The 23,628-nt window shown below is 35.9% G+C and overlaps 4 protein-coding genes across 5 annotated transcripts; 1 reads left to right on the plus strand and 3 right to left on the minus strand.

Annotated features, from left to right (window-relative positions):
- Positions 1-2,755: 2,755 nt before the first annotated feature.
- LOC141703536 (HVA22-like protein e) lies at positions 2,756-4,338 on the plus strand. Of its 2 annotated transcripts, none has more exons than XM_074507029.1 (4): positions 2,756-2,925; positions 3,024-3,146; positions 3,816-4,017; positions 4,103-4,338. In XM_074507029.1, the coding sequence occupies exons 1-4, from the start codon at positions 2,858-2,860 to the stop codon at positions 4,118-4,120; spliced, it is 411 nt and encodes a 136-aa protein (XP_074363130.1). In that variant the 5' UTR covers positions 2,756-2,857; the 3' UTR covers positions 4,121-4,338. The 2 variants fall into 2 exon arrangements, with proteins under 2 accessions (XP_074363130.1, XP_074363129.1); XM_074507028.1 differs by having other exon boundaries at positions 2,758-2,934.
- Positions 4,339-6,651: 2,313 nt separating this feature from the next.
- Positions 6,652-7,349, minus strand: LOC141703530 (uncharacterized). Its single transcript, XM_074507021.1, has 3 exons — positions 7,205-7,349; positions 6,963-7,134; positions 6,652-6,865 (listed from the first exon to the last, which is right to left on the minus strand). The coding sequence occupies exons 1-3, from the start codon at positions 7,347-7,349 to the stop codon at positions 6,652-6,654; spliced, it is 531 nt and encodes a 176-aa protein (XP_074363122.1).
- Positions 7,350-7,516: 167 nt separating this feature from the next.
- Positions 7,517-8,302, minus strand: LOC141703531 (uncharacterized). Its single transcript, XM_074507022.1, has one exon. The coding sequence runs from the start codon at positions 8,300-8,302 to the stop codon at positions 7,517-7,519; it is 786 nt and encodes a 261-aa protein (XP_074363123.1).
- A 75-nt stretch (positions 8,303-8,377) lies between these two features.
- LOC141703532 (uncharacterized) lies at positions 8,378-9,064 on the minus strand. Its single transcript, XM_074507023.1, has one exon. The coding sequence runs from the start codon at positions 9,062-9,064 to the stop codon at positions 8,378-8,380; it is 687 nt and encodes a 228-aa protein (XP_074363124.1).
- Between the last annotated feature and the right edge of the window lie 14,564 nt (positions 9,065-23,628).

Raw genomic sequence — 23,628 nt, forward strand, 5'->3', positions numbered from 1 at the left:
AATTAATAAACACATTAGGTCGGCCTAGGGCACCTCACGAGAGGCGGTAGTGCTTTCACAATCTCCTTGTCCACATGTTTTAGCCCTTCCATGTGAGGTCGACATGCTTCAAGTTCAATAAATTACGCATACTAGCATAAATCCCGTGCGCTATACGGGTTTATATTAATATTTTAAATTTTTATTTATCAAGTTATATTATATTTTTAAAATATTTACATAAATATATAATGATTATAAATTTATAATAAAAATAATAGAATAATATATGGTCGTAATTTAGTAGAATAAATAAACTATTTCTAGTAGTTTAGCAGATATGTAACACTATTATTTATATCTTTTAATAATAGGATAAGTTGTATTCGTAGTTTAGTAGAATAAGTATACTATATTTAGTAGTAGTTTAATAATTTAGTAGTTTATTAGATATATAACACTATTTATCTATTTTTGTAATAATCAAAATTAGGGAATTATCGTTGAACAAAACCGTTTAACCAAATTATCACTATTCCGGCTATTATAATATAGTATAGATTTAATAGCAATTTTAAAATTTAAACATATAGACTAGATAGTTTAATTAAAAAAATGCAGATTAAAGAATTTATTTTTCAGTTTTCGAACTTACTTTATTCGTTTTTTAAAACATCTTGGGTCATTGCCAAATTCTAATTTTGGTTAGTCCTATGAATTAAGTGATTTTTATTGTTTTGAAATGTTATAGAATATCAAATCAAGCCAAACATATTTAATATATCTCGTTTTCGCAGATCTTGAAAGGGTAAAATATAATTCATTTTTATGCAATCATAAAATTTTATAAAAAATATGAAATATTTGACAAAATATTTAATAAAAACAATATGAAAAGAGAAATTTTTAAAATTTTAAATCTATAAAAATAAATAGGTCGTATATGAAAGGCAGTCATGGTTAAAAATAATAGTATTGTCAGAATTATCAAATTCAATATAAAAAAGTTGTCTCATTAACTTGACCATTTATGATATTTTTATTGATGAAATTTATTTAAATACAAGATTTATTATTATTAATTAGTTTATATTTGAATACATATACAACTGTTGTATGGTCAGGGCCGACTCTTGAGTAAGGCGACCAAAGCGACCGCCAAGGGCACCACCGCGCATAGTGACACCAAAATATTTCAATAACATATGTATATAGGTGTATTTATTTTTTATATTATTTATTTTTTATATTTTAAAATACAAATATTAATTAGAATACATTAACATATATGTGATTGGGGGACATATTAAAATTTTAAAATATATTATTATCTTTGTGATAACTTTATTTTAAAATTAAAATATAATTTACTTTAATTTACTTTAAAAATATAATTAATAAATTTATTTAATAAACAAAACAAAGTAAAAATGTGAAAGATTCAGAGAAATTGAGTTTTTGGACTATGCGCGTCTATACCCATTAGCTCAGATGGCCAGATGAAGTCATATAACAAAAGTACAAAACCCTCTTTTTCCCTCTGCTTAGCTACCGAATAAAATACAGAACACAGATTGTTTACTATTCATTCTGAATATCAATTATCAAAACATTGGAAGTCATCGACTCATCGTGAAGATCGGATCATCTGTGCTTTGCAATTCAGCAATTATAACACAGGTATGGTTTAAAGATTTCTATTCTAATTATTTTTTTAATAATATTGTAATTTACTATTTGTTTATTATTATTTTTCAATTTAAGGATTTGATGTGAATAATTAGAGAATAATTGAGATTTGTTTTTTGTAAAAAGTAGTATGTCTTTTGTGATTTATTGATTTGGGATTGGTGGCTAAAATTAATTGCATTATTTTGTTTGATGACTAGATAATTTGAAAATTAAGCGTAACCAGTTATCAGGGCATCAAAAAAGGCAAAAGAAATTGAAAGCGGCAGAAGCAGAGAAATTGCAAATGGACCCTCTTGACAAGTTTTTTGGGAAAAAAACAACTAATAATGGTGATATTGGCGTTCCTATTGAGAATATAAATATTAGAAAAGAATCTGAGAATGAAGCTACATATACTGAATTTGAGCAGGAGACTGAAACTGAGGAGTCAGAAACTCAAAATTTAAAAGATGGGCTTGTCGAGAATAATGTAGAAGAGATTGAGAAAGAAATTTCAGATGTTAGTATGAATTATGATCCTAGTATAAGAAATTCATTATATTCACTTATTACTTTAGATTCAAGTAAGTTTTCTTTTATACAATGAATATATCTTATTGTGATTTTTTGATTATGAATATGGGCCATCATTTTTGAATCCCGCCTAGAACACCCAAATACATACGGTCGGCCTGTGTATGGTGTTATATTATTCGAAAAGGTACAGCATCAATAAATTATTTCGAATTCACAAGTATTAGTACAAGATATGTCAGTCTACGTATACATAAACATAAAAGCAGAAAAGAAAAGAAAAAAAAAAGATAAGGTCGGTAGGTTGTTTATTATAAGAAAAATGAAAAATCCAGAAAGTTAATGGCACAAGAAATCCGACCGCACTGACTGACACGTGACGGTAATCTCACTCCTCACTCCTTGGTACAACTCAAGTACCCAAAAATACAGAAAAAGGACAACATAATAGTTTAGGACATGGGCGGTGCTTAACATTAAGTCCAGAATCAGATACTTTGGCTACCTCGTTAATTTAACTCACTTCCCATTCACACTCTGCCCCCCTCCCTATTTAAACCCCCCCCCCCCTCCTTTTTTTCCAATACCAACACCCACTATTTTTCACTTTACTCTCTCTACTTCATCCTAAGCTTACTTGCATAAATCACTTGATTCTCCTTTCTCCATAACTATGGAAGATCGTCTATGGACTTTTCTCACTTTTCTTCACACCTTAGCTGGCCCAGTCACCATGTTATTGTATCCCCTGTAACTGCTCTTCATCCTCCAACCTTTTTCTTTCTTTTTACATAAGAACATGAATTTTATGGTTTTTTTATCTTATGATAATTTTGTAGGTATGCATCGGTGATGGCAATAGAGAGTACCTCAAAGGTGGATGATGAGCAGTGGCTTGCGTATTGGATACTTTACTCCTTTCTCACTCTCGTTGAGATGCTGTTTCAACCCGCCTTGGAATGGTATGTCTACTTTTTTTGCGTTCAACAAGGGTTTCGTAAAGGGAGCGAGGGAGATATTACACGTAACTGCTTGGTTTTAGTTTTTCTCTTTTTGTAGCGAAAAACCGTTACATATTACAAATTGGAATTGAGTGAGGTAACAGAGGAGCCATTAAGCTAATTGCAGACCCAATTGGGCTCTAATTGGATTTAGAATGGTTCTCAAATCCATTTATGACGAGTCATTGGGCTCGCTCATGTCCAATTCATATTAGAGTGGATTTTAAATGAATGCCCAATTTTATTTATAAGGGAGCTTATTGGGAATCTAATTTGGGAAATGTAGCATTCCTCTATAGATAATTTCTCCTTGTTTTACATTAAGTACTGCAACTAAATATACCGATTCTTCCATATACTAGTTGTAATGAGAGATGTTATGTACAAGCACCCAATTCATTGCAATTATGTGGAACACTTGAGCTCATCCGGGATGCAGTTTTCTTTACTAATTAGCCCCCAAAAACTTTAAGAGAGTCAACAAACTCATTCACGGTCGAATTTGAACCATGTCATTACTCTTACATAGATTTCCCTTTTGTTTTCGTTGACTTTTGCAAGTTTGCAAGTTGCAACAAACCTATCTGAATTTATATGAACAAACAATGTTAATTTACTTAAATTACACAGGTTCCCACTATGGTATGATGTGAAACTAGCATTTGTGGCATGGTTAGTGTTACCTCAGTTCAGAGGAGCTGCTTTCATTTACGAGAAGTATGTGAGAGAGCAACTTTTCAAGAAATATGCAGGGGGAGCGCTCCGTCACAGCCAGTATCCTAACACCTCTAAGCTCAAGAATAAATTTGTCGATTTCTTGACTCCTAACAAAGTGAGTACTTACAATCTGCTATGAGTTTAAATGTGTGTGTTTGATTCTTGCAATATCTAACATCTTTGTAAAATGTTTTGGGCAGGACGAGCATCAGTCATGAGTAAATGAAAGATTTTCAAGGATAGTGAGTCAAGGGGACATGGCATGTAACTTTTCTTTCTGAAAAAAAGCTAATCCTCTTGTTTTTCCTTTGTGTGTGGGCCTTGACTGTAACACTGAATGTTTTAGTTTGTGAATCTTATGTTTCTAGTTGTAATCAAATCTAAGCAGCTTAACCGACTGAACTATAATATATATATTTTCGCCTGTCATCAGAAAGCTCTTGGGAACGGATAAAACTACATTGTTATACATTTGGCTATGACAGAGACATTAGGCGAATATAACTAGCTGTTATAACTAACCAAAGCTAGGAAGATGCTCTAAAATGATTCAAACTTTAGTCGTCATCAATTCGATTGTGGAGTTGATTCATTCTAGAGCATCTTGAAGCTTGGTTAGTTGTAACAGCTAGTGATGATTCTCGAACGGACTTGGGTTGATAATCAATCTGTATCGAAGCAATGTTTTCTCACTATATTTGGCAAGTCTACGCCCCTTGTTATTGCTATAGTTTATGGTGCTTTTTTTTCCCTCTGTTTCCTGATCACTTCTCTTCAAGTATTTCTTGCGCAGACAGTGTCTCATTTTCATATACTGTAACTTGAAAGCAATACTGTTGAAGCCCGTCGGGGTTTTGTCAGTTTGTGGACTCACTCCACAAACTAAGTTAAGAGAGTTGTTTCAGGTGTTGAGATGGGGAAAAAGAAACTAGGTGTTAGGAATCTGGATAGGTAAGTTGATTCGTAAATTTGAAAGTATAAGAGTAAGTACAATGGTGGGGTTAAAATACGATAGCTATTTTAACAAATCCTAACATGTATTTTCCCCCCCTTAGGAGTCCAGGTTAAAGAATTAGGTTGTCAAATACTTTTTCCCCTTCCAATCTTATAGTTCCACTTATAGTTTGAATGATACACACGAGGAAGCAAAACCATATTGGTCTGATCACTAGCAAGTTAATTATTATTAATCTTCTTCTTTTTACTCTAGTGCATCCCCCTTTTACGGCAAACCGATACAAAACCATTGGCAAAAATGTAGAAAATTCTAATCAGCACGATAAGTAATCTCCCCACAGAGCTTTAACCCAAAGCATCTGCCCTTACACAATAAATAAATCTAAAGCAATTCCATTACCTATCTTTTCACCACATTATAAAGCTCAGTGTTTACTATGCTCTATGTTCAGTCACATTTTTACGTGCTTTGTGTTCTTCACAATGGGGCTAATAGCCTAAAACTACTGGGTACTAAGTAGACACCTTGACAAAGCCTATCTTCTCTACACTAAATTCATTTCTTTCAGTAATAATGGATTCATTGATTATACACAACATCCAAGCCATCAACAAGTTGAGGAACCAACAATTTATTAGCAGTTTACTTCTTTATATTTTAACTACAATGTCATGTAGCTTATTGTTTTTTAGTTCTTTTTGGTATCCCCCTCTCTGCGCTACTGTCAATGTCTTCCTCTCCGTGTGTCTTCCGACAGTTCTTTCACTCTTCTTAAGCGCCAAGGTTGTGTTCATCGTAGGTAACCTCATTGTCCTTTTTCTTGTAGGAGAGTTTAAAATATACACCATACCACAGCCTTCTCAAGGAAATGAATCTAGGTGTCAAATTCTACGAGGTTCAGACAAAGAAAGTGGAAACCCCGAGGTTCCTTTGGAGAAAGGACAGATATTGAATATGAATCTTCACCGTATTCAGTTAGCCCGAGGGACGACTCATATAGAAGTTGATAGATGCGAACCACAAAATGGAGATCCCAGACACCTTGGGGCTCAAAGTTACCAGATGATTACAGTTGCTTTGAAGCCGAAAAGAACAAATATAGTCACTCGTAGACATGAAAAAACTTCAGTTCCTAGAGAAGGACGTTCGTTACAAAAACATCACGAGGAAAAATCAGACAGGGAAGAGTTATTGTCACATGAGAAAGACTTGAACAAGATGGCATATGTTTTTATTGCAAGGGTTAATAAACAGAGGAGGCTTGAAGCTGAGCTTTATAAGAATTAGTAACAAGTAGAGATCAGTTTTACCCAAGGAGACTGTGCGACGTATTGCATCACTAGCGAAATAATTATAGAGATGTAAAAGGTGGATTAGAAAAGGTTTGGGCTCAGTTGTAAGTTCAAATAAAATCATATATGAAGGTAAAATTCCTTGTAATAGAAACTACAGATTTGGAGTAAGGTAGCGGGGTTGTGGTAAAGGGCGGAGGCAGGATTATAATCTTATCTAGGCTATCAAATATATAACAAGTACTTTAATAAAATTAAATAGAGTTTACTAACACAAAGAAGTAGAAGCCACAAAGTAGTGGTAACCAATAGAAAACAAACCAACAGGTGCTTTATACCTGCAAAACAAGAATGAAAATCAGGCCCTAACTTACTCATAAACATTTAATAATATCATATAAGTTTTACAAATTAGCTATTAAATTTGAGCAATTCTTATTTGTTATTTGAGTTGCAGCCTTCGATTTTTAATTGAATAAAATTCATTTATTATCGAATCTTAATCGATATCTTCAACAAGGTCTCGTTCAATGTAAAGCATCATAGAATTTTGTAAAAACTCATCTTCCATTTTATTGCGTAGAGCAGTTTTAACAAGTTTCATAGCAGAAAAGGAGTGTTCTGTCGTTGCGGTAGAAACTAGTAAAGTTAAAAATAAACGAATCAACCGGTCAATCAAATTATAGTGATGCAACTTGCTTGTTTCGACTAAACTGCAACATAACTCATTGATGGTACACAGATTTTGAAAGCTCTCATGATGAACCACATCAAGTTTACAATGCTCAAGTTTACATTTCAAGTCATTGCCTTTCCTGTTTAGTAAAGTCTTCTGGATAAAAAATTTCCCCAAGCCTGTAAATCTCCTCAGCTTTAAATGATTTAAAATTGTCTTTAGGGTCCAATGCAGAGCTAAGTACAAGAAGTTCAACTGCTCCATCACTAAATCTGGAATTCAGCTCCTCTCGCTGAAAATCAATTGCTAAATTAAAGATATTAAAATGGTAGTGTTGGCTGATTATCATTGAATTTTTTTTGTTGGCATGAACGACCTGTTGCACTTTTGTACAAAGCATCCAAATCTGGAATTTCAGCACCATGTTGTGGACAAATAGATTGCACATACAAAAGGAGATGATCAAATCCTTCTTCCCTCAAGGTAAGTAGCAGTGTCTTCATAGTTGAAACAAGATCCATGGCACTTAAAATGTCAAGAGATTTGTGTTGTAAAGCTCGGCAAAATAAATCGGTGACCCCCATAATTTTATGCATCATATAAAGTGTGAAAATAAAATCAAATGATCTCATAAATAGTAAACAACCAGTTGTTTCTCCACGTCTCCACGTAGTGAACTAGAATTACCTTATTCAACAATACTTTCAAGCACTGAAATGATTGCTCCATACATATCTATTAAACTGCAAATGGAACCAAAATGAGAGCTCCGGCGAGTTGAACCACTCCTATGAAGATTGCCAATCTGATTTATACCTCTTCCAGTATCACGCTCACCCAAAGTCACCATATTAGCAATTTTAATAGCTTGGGCAGAATGTAACTCAGTGTGCCATTTTGGAGAACATCCAATAAGATTAACAATGGCTAAAAGTTTTGAGAAAAACAGATAAACAGAAGTCTCTTTTGTAGAAGCTCCAACTAATGTTAGTTGTAATCTATGAGCAAAGCAGTGTATGTAATATGCATAAGGACACTCCTTAAGAAATAGAGCCTGAAGTCCATTCCAAGAACCTGACATATTGCTAGCACCGTCGTACCCTTGACCCCTCATGTTAGAGTTGTGCAAATTATATCGAGAAAGAATAGTGGATATTTTTTCTTTCAATGTTGCAGCACTAGTGTTTGGAACATGAACAATCTCAAAGAAACGCTCTCGTAAGACACCAAGATGGTCAACAAACCTCAAAATAATTGACATCTCTTCTTTATTTGCTGAATCTTTAGCTTCATCAACCAATATACAGAACTTTGCATCTCCAACTTCTTCACGAATTTTTCCTCTGACTCTATTTGCGATAATGTGCAAAATTTCTTTTTGAATAGTCGGTGAAGTATATTTTGTATTTTTTGGAGCTCTTGCTAATACAATATCACCAATGTCTTCATTCATTCGACCTATAAATTTTACCATCTCTATAAAATTGCCACGATTGTTAGAAGTTGGAGATTCATCGTGACCTCTAAATGCACAAGCCTGCAAACTAAGCTATCGAACACTTTCAATGGTTGCTGTAAGTCGCAACCTATTTTTCTGAATTTCTTCTGCACTTTGAGCATTCAACACTTTATCAACATGTCTTCTTACTTTTGTTAATTCTTCAACGCATTGTACTGCTTTCCTATGTGGTGAATTAGGAACTCTCACGTGCAATATAAGTGGACATCTCGGTCCATCATTAACCCTCTTCCAATAATTAAATCCATCAATAGTAAATGTGGGATGAAGATGTGCTTTTTTTTCAAAAATATAACAAGGAAAACAAAATATTGCATCCTTTTCCGGAGAGTACTTTAGCCAACAAAAATTTTCAAACCACGAATATTGAAATCTACGAGGTTGTGTCCGTGTTCCATATCTTGTTCTTGGATACTCTACTAACTTAGGTTGATACGGACCCATTTTGATATAAGCTCGTCTTATTTCATCTCTTTGATTAACGGGATGTTGCCATATTGGAATTCGAATTCCAGGATCTCGTTCAAGAGTTTTAAGATCGATTTCAACTCTTGGAGATTTAAAAACAGGTTCATCATTTTCAAATCTTGTAGATGGGTTTTCTTCAATATCAACATTAGATGGAGATTGTATTTGTACCTCATTTGCAGGTGTAGATACACTTGATTTGAAAAACGAAAATAATGTTCTTCCCCTCTTTTTTCCCTGAGATGCCATTATATATTTTCTGTAAAAAAGAGAGGAAAAGAGATTAAAAAGGATTGTAAATTAAAAAACCTAATTGGGAAGAACATAAACAATAAATCAAGAAAGAGATGAATAATCTTATTACCTGTAAGTCTCTATTTCTTCTTCCTTTCCTGAATATTGATACCTAATTGTAGAACTTTGGTGTTTTTGTGTTATGTAACTCTAACTCGATGTACTACTTCCCGTGTTTGTGATTGTGAGTCTAAGGTGTTTACTGAAAAATTTGGGTTGCGCTGACATCAAAATGTTTGGGCTGGAAAATATAAAAATATTGAATATTTTTTTTAACCTGGGCTGCAGCCCACCACAGTCTTTGTTGTGCCTCCGCCCCTGGTTGTGGTAGTTCTTTCTGCTGGTATATAGTGTTGGTAACTAACACTATTCAGATAACAAAAAAGTAGAGTCAAGTAACGCATGGTGTAATTAGTATAGAGATAGCCACTTTGCCTTGTGCCTCTAACTTAATACACGCGCATGAAAAGTTACATAAACATAACAAGCATTAGAGTGAATGCAAAGCTAGAAGAATTAAGAACACTAAACAATAAACCTTCTGAAGTACATCATACATATGGCAAGGGGTAGGCTAATTCTGAAGTACATTTTATCCTCCGCATACCTACCTTATCCGCGCTTACCCTTGGACAAGTGGTTACCCTTGGACAAGTGGTCGGATCCCAATACATTTTAACCTCTTTATCTGCCAGCCTCCAAGTCAATTTGTTCATATGAGTACGTTGTTTAAATTTGATTAAGGATCTAAATAAAACGTTTATCTAACACTATAGCAAGGACTAGGAAATGAAAAATTGTTCTCTATTTCGTTCTGATTTTAAACATGCTTTCGGTCATTTTGTTCAGGAAAACTTAGGCCATTGTATATGTCATACTCACCTACACATGCCCTCTAGGCCAGTGCATGTATAAACATATTCAGGTACATGAATTCAAATTTTAAGATCCCTTCAGTCAGAGAATCTTACACAAGTGTATATAGTATAAACATCAATGTTGTGACCATCTATCCAGTAAAAAATTATATGATATCATTTGATATGGATAAAAAATATATCTTAAATACACAATAAATGTCACATTAATTATATTTGAGTTTCTTGTCTAAAGTCCAGTACAGACCTGTCTAATCCGAGCTCGTAGTAGACTCAAGATGGCCCATGTAGCAAGGCCCACCAGCTGAGGTCGTTAAAGTCCACGAACACAAGATGTTCACGGATTAGGCCCAATACGGCTGGAAAAGAAGAGACATGTGTCCTAAATGGACTCAAAGTCCTAAACAGAAGGTTCTGGAGTTCCTTCCCTTATAGGACTCCTAATCACCATCTAAGTTGAAAAATTGTCCACCAAGTCCCCCAACACAAGTCTAACTCTAAACTCACCTCTATATAAAGGGCTCTACCCCTCAACCTAGAACTACGTTTTTGGCTTGATTATCTACTACACAGAGATATGCATACGTAGGCATCTTGCAAGGACTGATAGTCCCGAACGTAAGAGCATCCATTAAAACTCGAAACTCACAAACCCTAGCATTAAATACTAACACACTATAGTTTTTATTCCACAACATTTGGCGTCGTCTGTGGGAAGACTATAACAACCATGGTGAATACAAGGAGCAGAAATAATAGTGGAACAAACACTCCTGTCCCTTCGCAAACAATCGCATCAGTGGTGGAAGTACCACTACACTCAACTTATGCCTCCACCAAGGAGGAACCCTGGTAGGGGCAACTGAGGCTCATCCATAAGGGACGAATCCCCCGGCTCCTCAAGGGATTAATCCCCAATTTCAGCACCTGTGAACCCTCAGCCCGTTGGATATGAGTACTCGGCGATCGTGACCACTAACCCTCCTTACGGGATGCCTCTATACCCCGAAGCTGGAGGATGTGAACACTCTAATTGGAGTGAAACACAAGGGCGGACACCCCGATACATACATGGCTTTGTTCCTATTCCGGAGGATCAAGAATTCTCTAGATCTTATACTGATAGAGACTCTGAATCATCGGATGAAGATGTTGCTCCGAGAAGGAGGCGTGCTGGTAAAGCGCCTCCCACTCATCTGAAAAAATCTTCATTTTATTCGTGAAGACTGCAGCGCAGCATATTCGCCTCTCATCTTAATAGCCTGAGTGGAGAACGCCGCGATGTAGGCGTTGTCCTGACAAGGAAAACATAAATAGAGTTATAAAAAGCTTAAGTAAGAAGGGCCCAGTCCCCAATACACAAGGCCTCAAGCTAGGCTGACCAACTTTGGCCGACCAGGCTACGAATGGAGCCTTGAGACCGACTAGGACCCCCTATAGGAGTGATTCCCATAAATTTTTCGAGAAAAAAGTGCACTTAAACGGAAATTTATACAAGTTGAAGTGTACCTGGTACAAGGCTTGAGCCCCCGGCATCTCGGCCTCGAGAACTTCTCACCAGCAGAGACAAATAGAAGTTCAGGAGGAGTAATGCAGTTCTTCGACCAGTCAAGGGTAAGGACCGGACTACTGAGTACAAAGTCATTGGTAGAGATACCACATCCTGGTTTAAAAGGGGTTCTTGCATTCCCATCAAAGTCTTTAGTCATCTTCTGTTCGGATCCTGACTCCTCAAGGAAGGCAGGGATCTTAGGAACGCGGTTGGCCTTCTAAGCTGCATCTCTAGCCATCCTACCCGTAATTGCATTGCTCATGTTGACGTTGGCGTCAAGAGCCTCAGCAGCTGAAATAAGAAGAAAAGAAGGCAAATATAAGAATAAACTTGCACAAAGTTAAGGAGAAACAAAAATAAATACCCTCTATAGAGAGGCTGCTAAGGCCAGCTTCGACGAGCTTGGTTTCGGTTACGAACTCCCAGTAAGGAGTTCTCCTGTCATCATCAATGAGGAGGTCTCGGGCTAGAAGCTCAGCATCCGAAAGATTAAGAATGTAATGAGAACTATCAACTGGGCTGCTGAAGTCAAGTATGAAGTATGTCCCCCAATCTCCACCTTCCATTCAACGACCACAAACTTCTTGTTCCATTTGTGGTTTGAGTCATGAAGATAGCTGGTGTTCACCATATGAGGAACGTGAGCTCTATGTCGTATCACAACCCAACCAGGTTTGTTCAAAAGAGAAGCTTTCATCATGAAAATGCTTTGAAACATCGTCACACTCAAGGGGATGCCCAAGTCATGACATCTCACTATGAACAAAATAATGAAAGCCCACAAGTTGGGGTAAAGCTGACATGGATGAATCTTGAGCTCAGCTAGAAATGAAAGGGTGCAGTGGAAACCATAGCCCGGACTTAAGGGCCGCCTTATACACGAATAGCCTTTAGTGGCAGAGGTTGCAAGCCCTCTCACTAGGCTTAGCTTTACGAATCTTTAAGCAGTCGGGTCAGGAGTAAGTCGACTGAATCTCTTCGACATCTTTCTCACGGAGCATACTCCTGTGATGAAACGCATCGAAATGGACGGTACTTGGGTACTCGTCCGCCCTCTCGTCTAACATAATCTTTAGGCTATTGGAAAAACGGTTAATGCAGAAGGTAGAGACGAGAGCTATACCTTGAAGGGAGTGAAGAGTAACCCTCTTGTGCAGAGTTTCCTTCTGGGAGAAAGAGGACTTGTTAGGACCTTGCCCATTAGACATTCTTGAATAGCTTGAAGAAAGATAAAAACTTGAAAGAGTTTGAGAATTTGAGAAGTTGAGAAATGAAAGTGTGAATGAAAATGAGCACTTCTCATCTTCTTTTATAGGAAAAGGGTCACCTGCTACAACAGGTCGTAAGTCTGTCTGGTTCGCGCTAGCAGGTACCTCTCGAAAAGAATATCGGAAATGGTGGAGAAAAGCGATCAAAAAATAAGAGAGGATGACATAATAAACGAAGAAAGCGATGAAGGACAACGCTTATCATATCAGTCCTCCGAGAAAAACCTGGTTGAGGCTAAACATAAGTCGATAGTCTTAACTAAGGATTGATTATAATAATCACAATGATTAGCCAAGCTTGTAAAGATTAAGACAAGATTAGCTTTTTAGCTGAACTCACGAGTACGAGAACAGAATGTTCTCCTCCTGACGGATCAGACTACCCTGCAGGAGGCTCTCAAGGTCCATCCAGAGTAGCCCTGGCCAACCATCCAATAAATTGAGGCATTTTGGCCAACCAGGTTCCTCCGTAGTAGATCCAAGATGGCCACAATTTCCCTCCGGAGTGCTCCCGGCCGACCAACCAACAAATTGAGGCCTTTTGGCCAACCAGGAGCCTCCGTAGCAGAGCCAAGATGGCCATAACTTGCCTCTGTAGTGCTCTCGGCCGACCAACCAACAAATTAAGGCCTTTTGGCCAATCAGGAGCCTATGTAGCAGAGCCAAGACGGCCACAATTTGCCTCTATAGTGCTCTCGGACGTCCAACCAATAAATTGAGGCCTTTTGGCCAACCAGGAGCCTCTGTAGCAGAGCCAAGACGATCACAACTTCCCTCCGGAGTGCTCCAGACCGACCAGCCAATAAATTGAGGCCTTTTGGCTGACCAGAAGCCTGCGTAGCAGAGCCAAGACGACCACGATTTGCCTCCTTAGTGCTCCCGGCCGACCAGCCAACAAATTGAGGCCTTTCGCCCAACCAAGAGCCTCCGTAGTAGAGCCAAGACGACCATAATTTTCCTCTGTAGTGGCCCTGGCCGACCAGCCAACAAATTGAGGTCTTTTGGCCGACCAGAAGCTCCTGTAAGAGAGCCCTGATGCCTTCAACAGTTGCTCCGGAGGCCCTCTTGAGAGGTCCTTTGGAAGTTTCTCGAAAAGGATAATTCCCAGCAGAGTTAAGTTTCATGAAGACTAGAACGTCTACGAGAACGCGTCTGTTGGGGTACAGAACATCCTATAGAGCAAGTTTGGGCAAGCTTAGTGAAGTATATAACTTCCTATAAGAACAAGTTCAATAGAACACAGAACGCTCAGCAAGAACGAGTACAGAACGTTCGCTAGAATGAGTACGGAACATTCACTGAAACATGCGTAGCAAACCCCTGAGGAACTCTAGGACAACCATGGGATTAATCCCATGGGTAACTGAGAGTGAGTGTAGCTTAGCAAAGAGCGCAAATGACTCGACTCTAAGTAAGAGGTTCTACAAAAAAAATGGAGTAAGCACCCCCTGGTCAGCACGGAGCAGGAGAACCTGCTCCAGGCCGACCAGGAGGTGGCCGACCTCCCTAGGCCGAGCAGCCCACATGCAAGGGCATGTGGCCGAGCAGAAGGTTCTGCTCGGCCCCGGTGACCCCCTGCGAAAATTTTCAAAATTTTTTGAAAAAAATGGAAAAAATTAGAGAAAATTTGGAATTTTTTAAATTTTTAGGAATTTGAGATTAAGCCCTGATTAGGGCCGATTAATGAAATTTAGACCCGATTAGGGCCGATTAATGAAATTTAGCCCAGATTAGGGCTGATTAGTGTATATTAAGCGTAATTAACCCGAATCAGGGAAATTAGTGATTCGTATGATGAAATTAGTCGAGATTATGGTCGTTTAACCTATTCACTCTTATAATTAGTGTGAATTAGGAATAATTAATGTTTATGCATGCTGATTAGTCCTGATTAGCCTCGTTTATGGCAGATTAGCCTCGATTAAGGCTAACTAGTGCATTCTAGCTTAAAATTAGGCCCTTTTAAGCCTAGTTAGCAGCTTGTACATGGAAATTAGCCCCGACTAGGGCCGATTAGCCCCGACTAGGGCCGATTAGCCCCGACTAGGGCCGATTAGCCCCGATTAGGGCCAATTAGCAGCTTTCACCCTATAATTAACCTTGACGAAGGTTAAGGGGTGATAAATGCTCGTTTTTTAGTCCCGATTAAGACCGTTTAGTGTTGAGCACTATCCAAATAACATGTGCAAAGGTCTTAAGTGTGTATACTCACACTAATAAGTCATTGTAAATGTGTAGGTCTCTCTACACTTTACGATAAAACGGCGATACCCATGAAGGGCCGATACCCATGAATGGCCGATACCTGAGAAGGGCCGAAAGTCCCGCGAGTCGCGAATTGACCATTATAACTTCCATGAAAACTCGAGCAGTATTCCGGGAAGTTGGGGGAAAATGATATGGATAGAAAATTCATCCTAAAGATGCATTAAATGCGCATTAATTATGTTTGGGCTTCTTATCTGAAGTCCAGTACAGACCTATCTGGTTCGAGCACATAGCAGACTCAAGACGACCCATGTAGAAAAGGCCCACCAGCTGAGGTCGCCAAGGTCAACGAACACAAGTTGTTCACGGACTAGGCCCAATACAGCTAGTAGAGCAGAGACATGTGTCCTAAACAGACTCAAAGTCCTACACAAAAGGTTCTGGAGTTCCTTCCCTTATAGGACTTCTAATCACCATCTAAGTTGGAGACTTGTCCACCAAGTCTCCCAATACAAGTCTAACCCTAGACTCACCTATATATAAAGAGCTCTACCCCTCAACCTAGAACTATGTTTTGGATTGATTCTCTACTACACAGAGATACATAGGCATCTTGCAAGGATCGATAGTCCCGAACGCAAGAGCAGGCATCAAAGGTCGAAGCTCACAAACCCTAGCATTAAATACTAACACACTCTAGTTTTTATTCCACAACATCATTCTCACCATGAGCCTAACACCTCTAAGAACATTTTGAGGTGTTCCAAACATAGCACATACAAAATTTGAAGCCGCTTCTTATGGGGTTTCCTTGCTATCCAACAGCTCCTGCATTCTTTAAGAGAAAGCACATAACATATGATGAAATTAATATAACTAGAACCAATAAATCATAAAATAAGGAAAAAAACAAAAAAAACCACAATTTTCTCCAAGAATAACTGCAGCCCAAATTTCTCCGAGCAATAGCCAACCTTACTGCTTAATAGCTAACCCCTAAAACCCTGCCTTACTACAACTAGTGTACTGCAATTTCCTCTTTGGCCACTTTTATTTCCCATCAACTTCACCAACCTCCACAAGTGGAAAAAGAAGATCAAATTTTCAGTCCACATTATCAACCGCTCAACTTCATACTAATATGACATGATTGGAGTATATCTGCAAAGACCATGACTTACATTGTTCCTCAACTCAAATGTATAAGCCCCTAACAGATAAGTATAATAGAGGCTTTAGATTTTATTTTGGTTTTGACAGCTAAAGGGGTAAGTATCCCATTGCAACAGCAAAGATAGGATTTAGATCCCACAACCACAAATATGGTTAGATATATAATAAAGGCATGAGTACAGAAAATAGTGAAGAGAATGGGTAGCAGAACTCATAACAATACAAAATGCAGTATATTTTCAGAATTATAATTTTTAAATAATAACAGCCAAAAAATATTGAGCTGAGAACAAACACACTTGTAATTCTTAAATAATAACAGCCAAAAAAGTAGAATCGTAACTAAACTTCCTAAATCACAAAGATGAGCATACTTAAGGAAAGTATGCAACAAAAATAGAAAAAAAAACTTGGGGGAGTTCAACATAAATATTTTTGAGATATTCTCGATGGAGGTACCCTTGTATAATTGATTTTTCTCAATGGTACCATCACGTTTTTGTTTTCTATACATGGTACCCTCCTGGTAATAATTGACGATGCACAGTAGACATCTGTTAGTCGAAACATTAGTGCCACATTATATACGAATATTTTTATAATAAAAATGTAATAAACATATAATTTATTACTTAAAAAATTATAATATCCCATAATATAGTCCCAAGTCATACAAAGAGTCATATATATACATACAAATGTCGGGTTAGGATTTTATAAAGGAAGCATCATCGATTATACACACAATTATCGACGAATGATTAACGATTCTAAGTGTGTATAAACAATAATCAAAGGTTTTAGAACAATAATTTACAACTTTTAGCTATTAGGTATGATTTATCCTCCTTCAAACTGTATATCTAAGCATGTCGTACTTGTATCTCTTTGTGTGTGTACTTATATCTCTTTGTGTGTATATCAGGTATGATTTTGTTTAGTGCATGTTTGATTTTGTATCTCCTTATATGTGTGTCTCTTTATGTAATTAGGTCTTTCATACTTGCAAAATGAGTGATGATTTTAAAGTTTTGAGTTTCGATTGGAGGAATAAGGTTATTGACTTTAGGGTAGAGCTGGATAAATGTACATTATTAGATATTATGATTGATTATGAGAATGAAGCTAAAAAGCAGGGTATGAGGCTAAATTATCATTACCCCATATTTATCTAGATATCATGAAAATATTTGAAATAATGTCTGGAAAATAAGTAATTAAGATATGGGTTGGAATATGTTTAAAAACAAGTCCTTTATACCAGTTAGTACTTAATCTAAGGTGAAAGAATGACCAAATTCAGAAAGGTGCGTCTGAAAATATGGTTGGAGGGTTTGAAAATGTGGTTGGAGGGGATGATGACCTCCCAGGACTTATGATTTGGAGGATACTTTAATTGCCCCTGTGAGGCCAAAATCTAAGCCGCAACCCAAACATAAGGCTCAACCAAAAACCAAGTCTTAACCCAAGCTTAAGGCTCATCCAAAACCAAGTTTCAACCCAAGCCCAAGCCTAAGCCAAAAAACAGAGGTCAATCTAGAAATGTTATTTTATCATCAATGCTCATCTCTCCTAAATCAGATTTTGAGGCTTTGCCTGTGAGAAGAAGTCCTAGATTCTCCCCTACTCTAAATGCCCCTACTGCTCCTACTACAACTATTGTCACCACTTCCCTTGCTACAAAAAAGGCATCATTTTCAGATGAAGGTGTATTTAATAGGAAAATACCAAAACCTACAGCAAAGAGGAAATGGTTAGTTTTGTGTACACGTAATGTGGCAACCACAACTGAAAGTGTGGTTCAATTAGCTGATGCAGAGACAAGAAATGTAAGAAGGAGGGTTGAATTTGATGATGATGCAGATGTAAGTGAAGATGCTATCAATGTGGAGGATGTTTTTTATGCTGATGAGCAGGAGAATGTTGGTGGTGAAGAATTTGATGATGGTGAGGAAAATGTAAGGCCAAGGGGACCTGTTCATGCTGATGAGTGTGAAGAGATCACACAAGTTCTGAAGTTTTAGGATAGATGGAAACCTAGACGGTGGAATGGGTAATAGATGAAGATGATGATAATAACTATTACCAAATGCTATACAGAAATGGAAGCTATATGAAGACAAGGAATTTGGCAAAATTGTGTTAAGGCCCTGGATGATTTTTATGGACAAACTTCACTTCAAGGATACCTTTAAAGGCTATGCAATTCAAGAGGGATCTTCTATTAATGTTCTGGCAGCCGACAATAAAAGATACACAATAACTTATTATGCTGAAAATTATGGTTGGAAGATACATACAAGTAAGCTGCCCGAGGGTCAAATATGGGTTGTGAAGAAGATTGAACCAAATACTCATAGCTACAGGGGGTTGGAGACCTACAATCCCATATGTGATGTGAAGTGGCCTTCTTCAAAGTTGCTAGAGGACATAAGAGCAAACCCTGAAATTTCAGAGAAGGCCTTGAATGAGTTACTTTTTCATAGATATGGAATTTATATGAAACAATCAACATGGTACACAATGAAGAAGTATACTATTGAGAAGCTTTTTGGGGGACATGATGAATCCTACAAGGATTTACCAGCTTATACAAGTATTATCTATGACACAAATCCAGATTCAAAGGCGTATTGTTCTTATGCTGAAACAGAGAGCATACCCAAGCAGCTACTATTAAGCATTGTGTTCATTTCACTCACTCCCATGTGGAAGGGATTCCTTGCAGGTTATAGACCTCTTATAGGTGTTGATGGGACTCACTTGAAAGGAAATTATGGGGGTGTCTTACTCTCTGCAGTGGCAATGAATGCCAATAATGAAATTTTTTATTAGCATATGTAGTGGTGAGTAGAAGACAAGGAGAATTGGCCATTCTTTCTCTGGAATATTTACTTAAGTATTAAAGAGTCAAGTAGAAAGAACCTACAAGCAAACCTACAACTTTAATGTCAATTCAGTTCCTGATAAGGATAGTTGGCCGGCATATGATGGTCTCCCTCACATCATGCCCCCATAGATGAAAAGGGGAGTGGGCAGGCCAAGTAGAAATAGGAGGAGAGAGGAATGTGAAGACCAAAAAGGCAAAATAAGCAAAACTGTTAAGTGCAAAAATTGTGGTCATTTTGGCCACAAAGCAAGGACATGTAAGAGAGGTTCTACTGGAAAAGAACTCAAAGCAGCTGACCGTGAGTTAGTCAGAAATTCAAGAGTTAGAGATCAGTGAGCCAGCCAAGGAAGCCAAAAAAGTAGCCAAGGTAGCAACAGATGCAACTAAAGGGAGTGCATCACAACCTTCAAACGTTACTACTCAATCACAACAACCCTGATTACATATTTTTGTCACTTTTATTATGCTTTTGTCACCAAAAACTGTTAGCACTTCTGGTATTTTGGTTGAAAGATTCAAAACTGATATCACTTTTGCTTATTATAGTCTATGTTTTTGTAAGTTGGATTGTTGGTGTATCCAGATGATATATCTTTGCAAGGATGATTAATCGTATTTTGTTAATGATGTCATAATTACATTTTGTCAATACAGAATTGTTTGTGTATTTTTTAAGTTATTGTCATTAACAGTTCATTATACAGTCTATTGTAGATAATGGTGCCAAATTTCAGTTAAAATGCTTTACAGGTTTGTTCCAGGTGTACACTAACGTTTGACTAACAGTTGATCTAACAGGAGTGTATATGTGGAAATTGGTATTTATCAGGAGTGTACCATGTATAGAAGACAAAAACGTGATGGTACCATTGAGAAGAGCAAATTGTACAAGGTTACCATCGAGAATATCCCAATATTTTTGTATTGAAATAATCACATTATCTTTCTCCATTTCAAAATAACAGAACCTCTATGATTGCATTCTAATATTTCCTTAGTGTAACTTACAATATAATTAAAGATATATATATGTCTCCCCTCAATCACTTCCTTTTATCTAATCATAATTAAAAGAAGTGAAGTCTAAACCATCAAGATAATTATCAGCATATTTAAGGAATATAGTTGCATAAAATAGTAAAAATGATGGCATATTGCAGACAAGATAAAGAATGACCGACTAAAAGGATAAATAAATAGCATGGTTGATTTTAAATATGAAATGCCATGTAATCCTATTTAAGTGAAGTGAGTCATCAATGACTAAGGAGAATAGATTATCAATGGCTAACGGTATCAGCTCATCAACTGCAAAGAAGTTTACACTATCAATGACTAAAGTAGCAAGGGGCAATTGACAATGACTTGACAGAGAACAAATATAATATCTGACAAAGCACGTGGGTTGATTGAAGATATCAGTTTGCAAAATAGGAGGCAAGACAAAACATGCATATGATCTTGGATTCCGAAGAAGAAGAAATATTATATTTTCATGGAATGACAAATTGGAGTGTTATTCAAAGCAATATATAAAGATAAAATCTAGACTCATTTGTCAAGTTTCACGCGAAAGAATATCTTACTTCCTAAGTTTAAAAGAATATCTTATTTTCACGGGAAAGACTCCCTTCCTTAGTATAGATATTTTCATAGAGCTTAGTTGAGAGTACTATCTCCGAAGAGAAACACTATAAAAATAAGTTGTGAAATTCTTGTAATTTGCGCGTATGATTTCTTCAATATTTAAATCATGTGTCAAGTCAAAAATAAATCACTTAAATTTTTTTATCTTATATTTCATTTTCAGTTTAGCAATGTTTAAATTTAATAAAATTAAAAATTATAATTTGTATTCAACTTCCTCTACAAATTGTTCCAATATTAATTATTAGTGAATAACAAGATTCTACTGGATTTTTGTCAACGTTGTATGGTAAACAGTTTTTACCTGTCATTCAGTCGATCACCCCATTACAATTTGGTTGCCCCTTTGATTATCAATTCAAACTAAGTCTAGAATTGTGGTTGCAGTTCTAATGGAGCCATGGTGAACCATTAAACCAATAAAATTATTCTCTCATTTCATTCTCAGCCTTTAAAATTGCTTTCAGCCATGTGCAGTAAGTGTATATAAATTTGAAAATATTCGAGCACATTATTGATGCACGGCTACGTATTCGGTTGTACCTCCACAAATCGATATATAAATATTCTGAGGGTGCCCAATGATATAGTAGTATTGTATATCCTCCCATGTGAAAGCATGCAACACATGTTTTGAACCCATGCCAATGATCACCTTTACAAAACTACTTCTCTAAAATATGAGATGTTAATACAAGTCAATCAAGTGTTTGATTAGTTTAGGGTTTAGAATGGGTAGAGAATATTGATCCACCTTAATTAAATGGTACTTTGAGACCAACAACTTGTACGAAGTTTCTTTGAAGACCTTAAAGCCAGATACTACTTCGATATGTAATGCATGCTCTTCCTTCGTACAGCTAAAGTTTGTTATGAAAATTGTACCATAAAGAGTATGCATTCCCCTAGTGGTTCTACGATGGCATGTGCACGTCCATTGAACTAAGGAATCAAAATTTTATAAAATTTTGAATTGTCACCCCTCGTTTTGATCATGATATTTGAATCAATTTAACACAATTGGATGTATTAAAATCTCATTCTTATTTATATTGGCCAACTTAAAATCTCATGATTTACACTTATTCTCTATTGAAATATGACATTTCAGCATGTATAACGAAAATGGATATATTGAAATCTTATTTTCATTCTCGTTAACCAAAAATTTCATAATTCAAATTGTCAATATCTCCGATAAAAAAGGAAAAGGAGTGAGTGGTTTTAGTTGGTCTGCAATATCTCCTGTGCTCAAAAGTTTCACTTAAGTTACCACCGTCCAATGAATCATCTCTCTTTCTCTTGTGTTATAATGCATTCGAATCTAAAAAAATGTTAACTTTACCTAAAGCATGAACCCATCCTTTTTTAAATCTTTACGGGGAAAGAGTAGCAATTCAGGTGGGCGGTTGTACAAAGTGTATATCAACAGATTTTACCGATCAGTTCTAAGATTCGTGTAGTTGGTAAAAATTAGTAGTTAGTCCAGCGAAGAAAACATTCTCTCCCCCCTACGACCAAAGTTATGGAATTGCATAGTACTAAAATCAATTCTACCAAAAATTACATAATGTATATTGTGACTGAACTAGGATAAAAAATTACAGAGCTAGAATATTTGACAGGGGCCGTACATGATTAATAATGTTTGATTGGCTAAAATAATGTATTTATTCTTCTAGAAAACTAAACACGTTTGCTGCCTAAAACTGATTAAATACATTATTTTAGTCTAGATGTAGTGACGTGGATAATTATAAATGATGACAAATGATTAGAACTGCAAGGCAATATTTAAAACTGTTAGCTAAAAATTTTGTTGAACATCAATTATATTAGTATTAACTATAATCATTAGTTATATTCAAAATATCATTTTTTATTAATTTTAAATATATATATTAGAGAAAATAAAATAATAATATTTAATAAAAAAATTAATAATAATATTATAACATTTCTATATTTGTAACAATTTTTTAAGCTAAACATTATAAAAATAAAATTAAATAATTTTTATGATTAACTAAAAGTATGATAACATATTTAAAAATAAATGAGATAAACAGATTAACAAACATTACTTATATATTAAATAAAATATAGAATTAAAACATATCTTATTTTAGAATTTTTATAAATTTAGTTAACGATAAAATAATATTTTTACAATTACCATTATTTTAATATTTTAAGTTAAATATTGAAAAAAATAATTTAGTATAGTATGCTCATTATAATTAAATAACATAATTAAGAATCTAAATGAGCTAGAACTAGGGTTAAACAGAAGATGGTAAATGATTAAACAGATGTAGCGTGCTATCGGCACTTAGCGTTGAAGTGATACATATTTAAACATTAGTTATAGTAATAGACTGACGCATAGATATTAATCATGACAGGAAGTGGTTACTTAATTTTAACTATGCCTATGTTGAACAAAAAATCGAATTAAAATCGAAACCGAACCGAAGCTGGATAAAACCAATTCGAATAAAATCGATCTGAAACCAAAAAACATAAAAATCGAACCGATTTAAATGGCTCGATTCCGGTTATACATTTCAACCGAATCGATAAAAACCGAACCGGTTACTAATATTAATAAATAAATATTATATTTTACATCTATAATTTAAAATATTTTTATGTATTATGAAAATTTATAATTATATTGTTATATTTTAGTCTCTGTTAGTTAGTTATAATAATGCGGTAGCAGAGGTTATAAGAGCATCTCCGAGAGCACCTGTTAGCAATAATATCTACGTGGCAACCCTAATTTTAAAAATATAGATAATATGTAAAAAAAACAGTATGGGAGACACCTGTTAGGTAAAATTTTAGATGCCCAGAGGCAGGCTACATTTGTTGAATGAATGACTTTCATCTATATTTGA

The sequence above is a fragment of the Apium graveolens genome, unplaced genomic scaffold (assembly GCF_009905375.1).
Source record: "Apium graveolens cultivar Ventura unplaced genomic scaffold, ASM990537v1 ctg671, whole genome shotgun sequence".
Lineage (NCBI taxonomy): Eukaryota > Viridiplantae > Streptophyta > Magnoliopsida > Apiales > Apiaceae > Apium > Apium graveolens.

Bases quoted from the DNA above. Each gene is read 5' to 3' on its own strand.
- LOC141703530 (XM_074507021.1), bottom strand. From the start codon at position 7,349: ATGGATCTTGTTTCAACTATGAAGACACTGCTACTTACCTTGAGGGAA. The intron at 7,135-7,204 runs GTCGTTCATGCC...TCTTTAATTTAG, and splicing joins TTTGTACAAAAGTGCAACAG to CAATTGATTTTCAGCGAGAG. The intron at 6,866-6,962 runs GCAATGACTTGA...GTTATGTTGCAG, and splicing joins GACTTTACTAAACAGGAAAG to TTTAGTCGAAACAAGCAAGT.
- LOC141703532 (XM_074507023.1), bottom strand. From the start codon at position 9,064: ATGGCATCTCAGGGAAAAAAGAGGGGAAGAACATTATTTTCGTTTTTC.
- LOC141703536 (XM_074507028.1), top strand. From the start codon at position 2,858: ATGGAAGATCGTCTATGGACTTTTCTCACTTTTCTTCACACCTTAGCT. The intron at 2,935-3,023 runs GTAACTGCTCTT...ATAATTTTGTAG, and splicing joins ACCATGTTATTGTATCCCCT to GTATGCATCGGTGATGGCAA. The intron at 3,147-3,815 runs GTATGTCTACTT...TAAATTACACAG, and splicing joins TTTCAACCCGCCTTGGAATG to GTTCCCACTATGGTATGATG.
- LOC141703531 (XM_074507022.1), bottom strand. From the start codon at position 8,302: ATGGTAAAATTTATAGGTCGAATGAATGAAGACATTGGTGATATTGTA.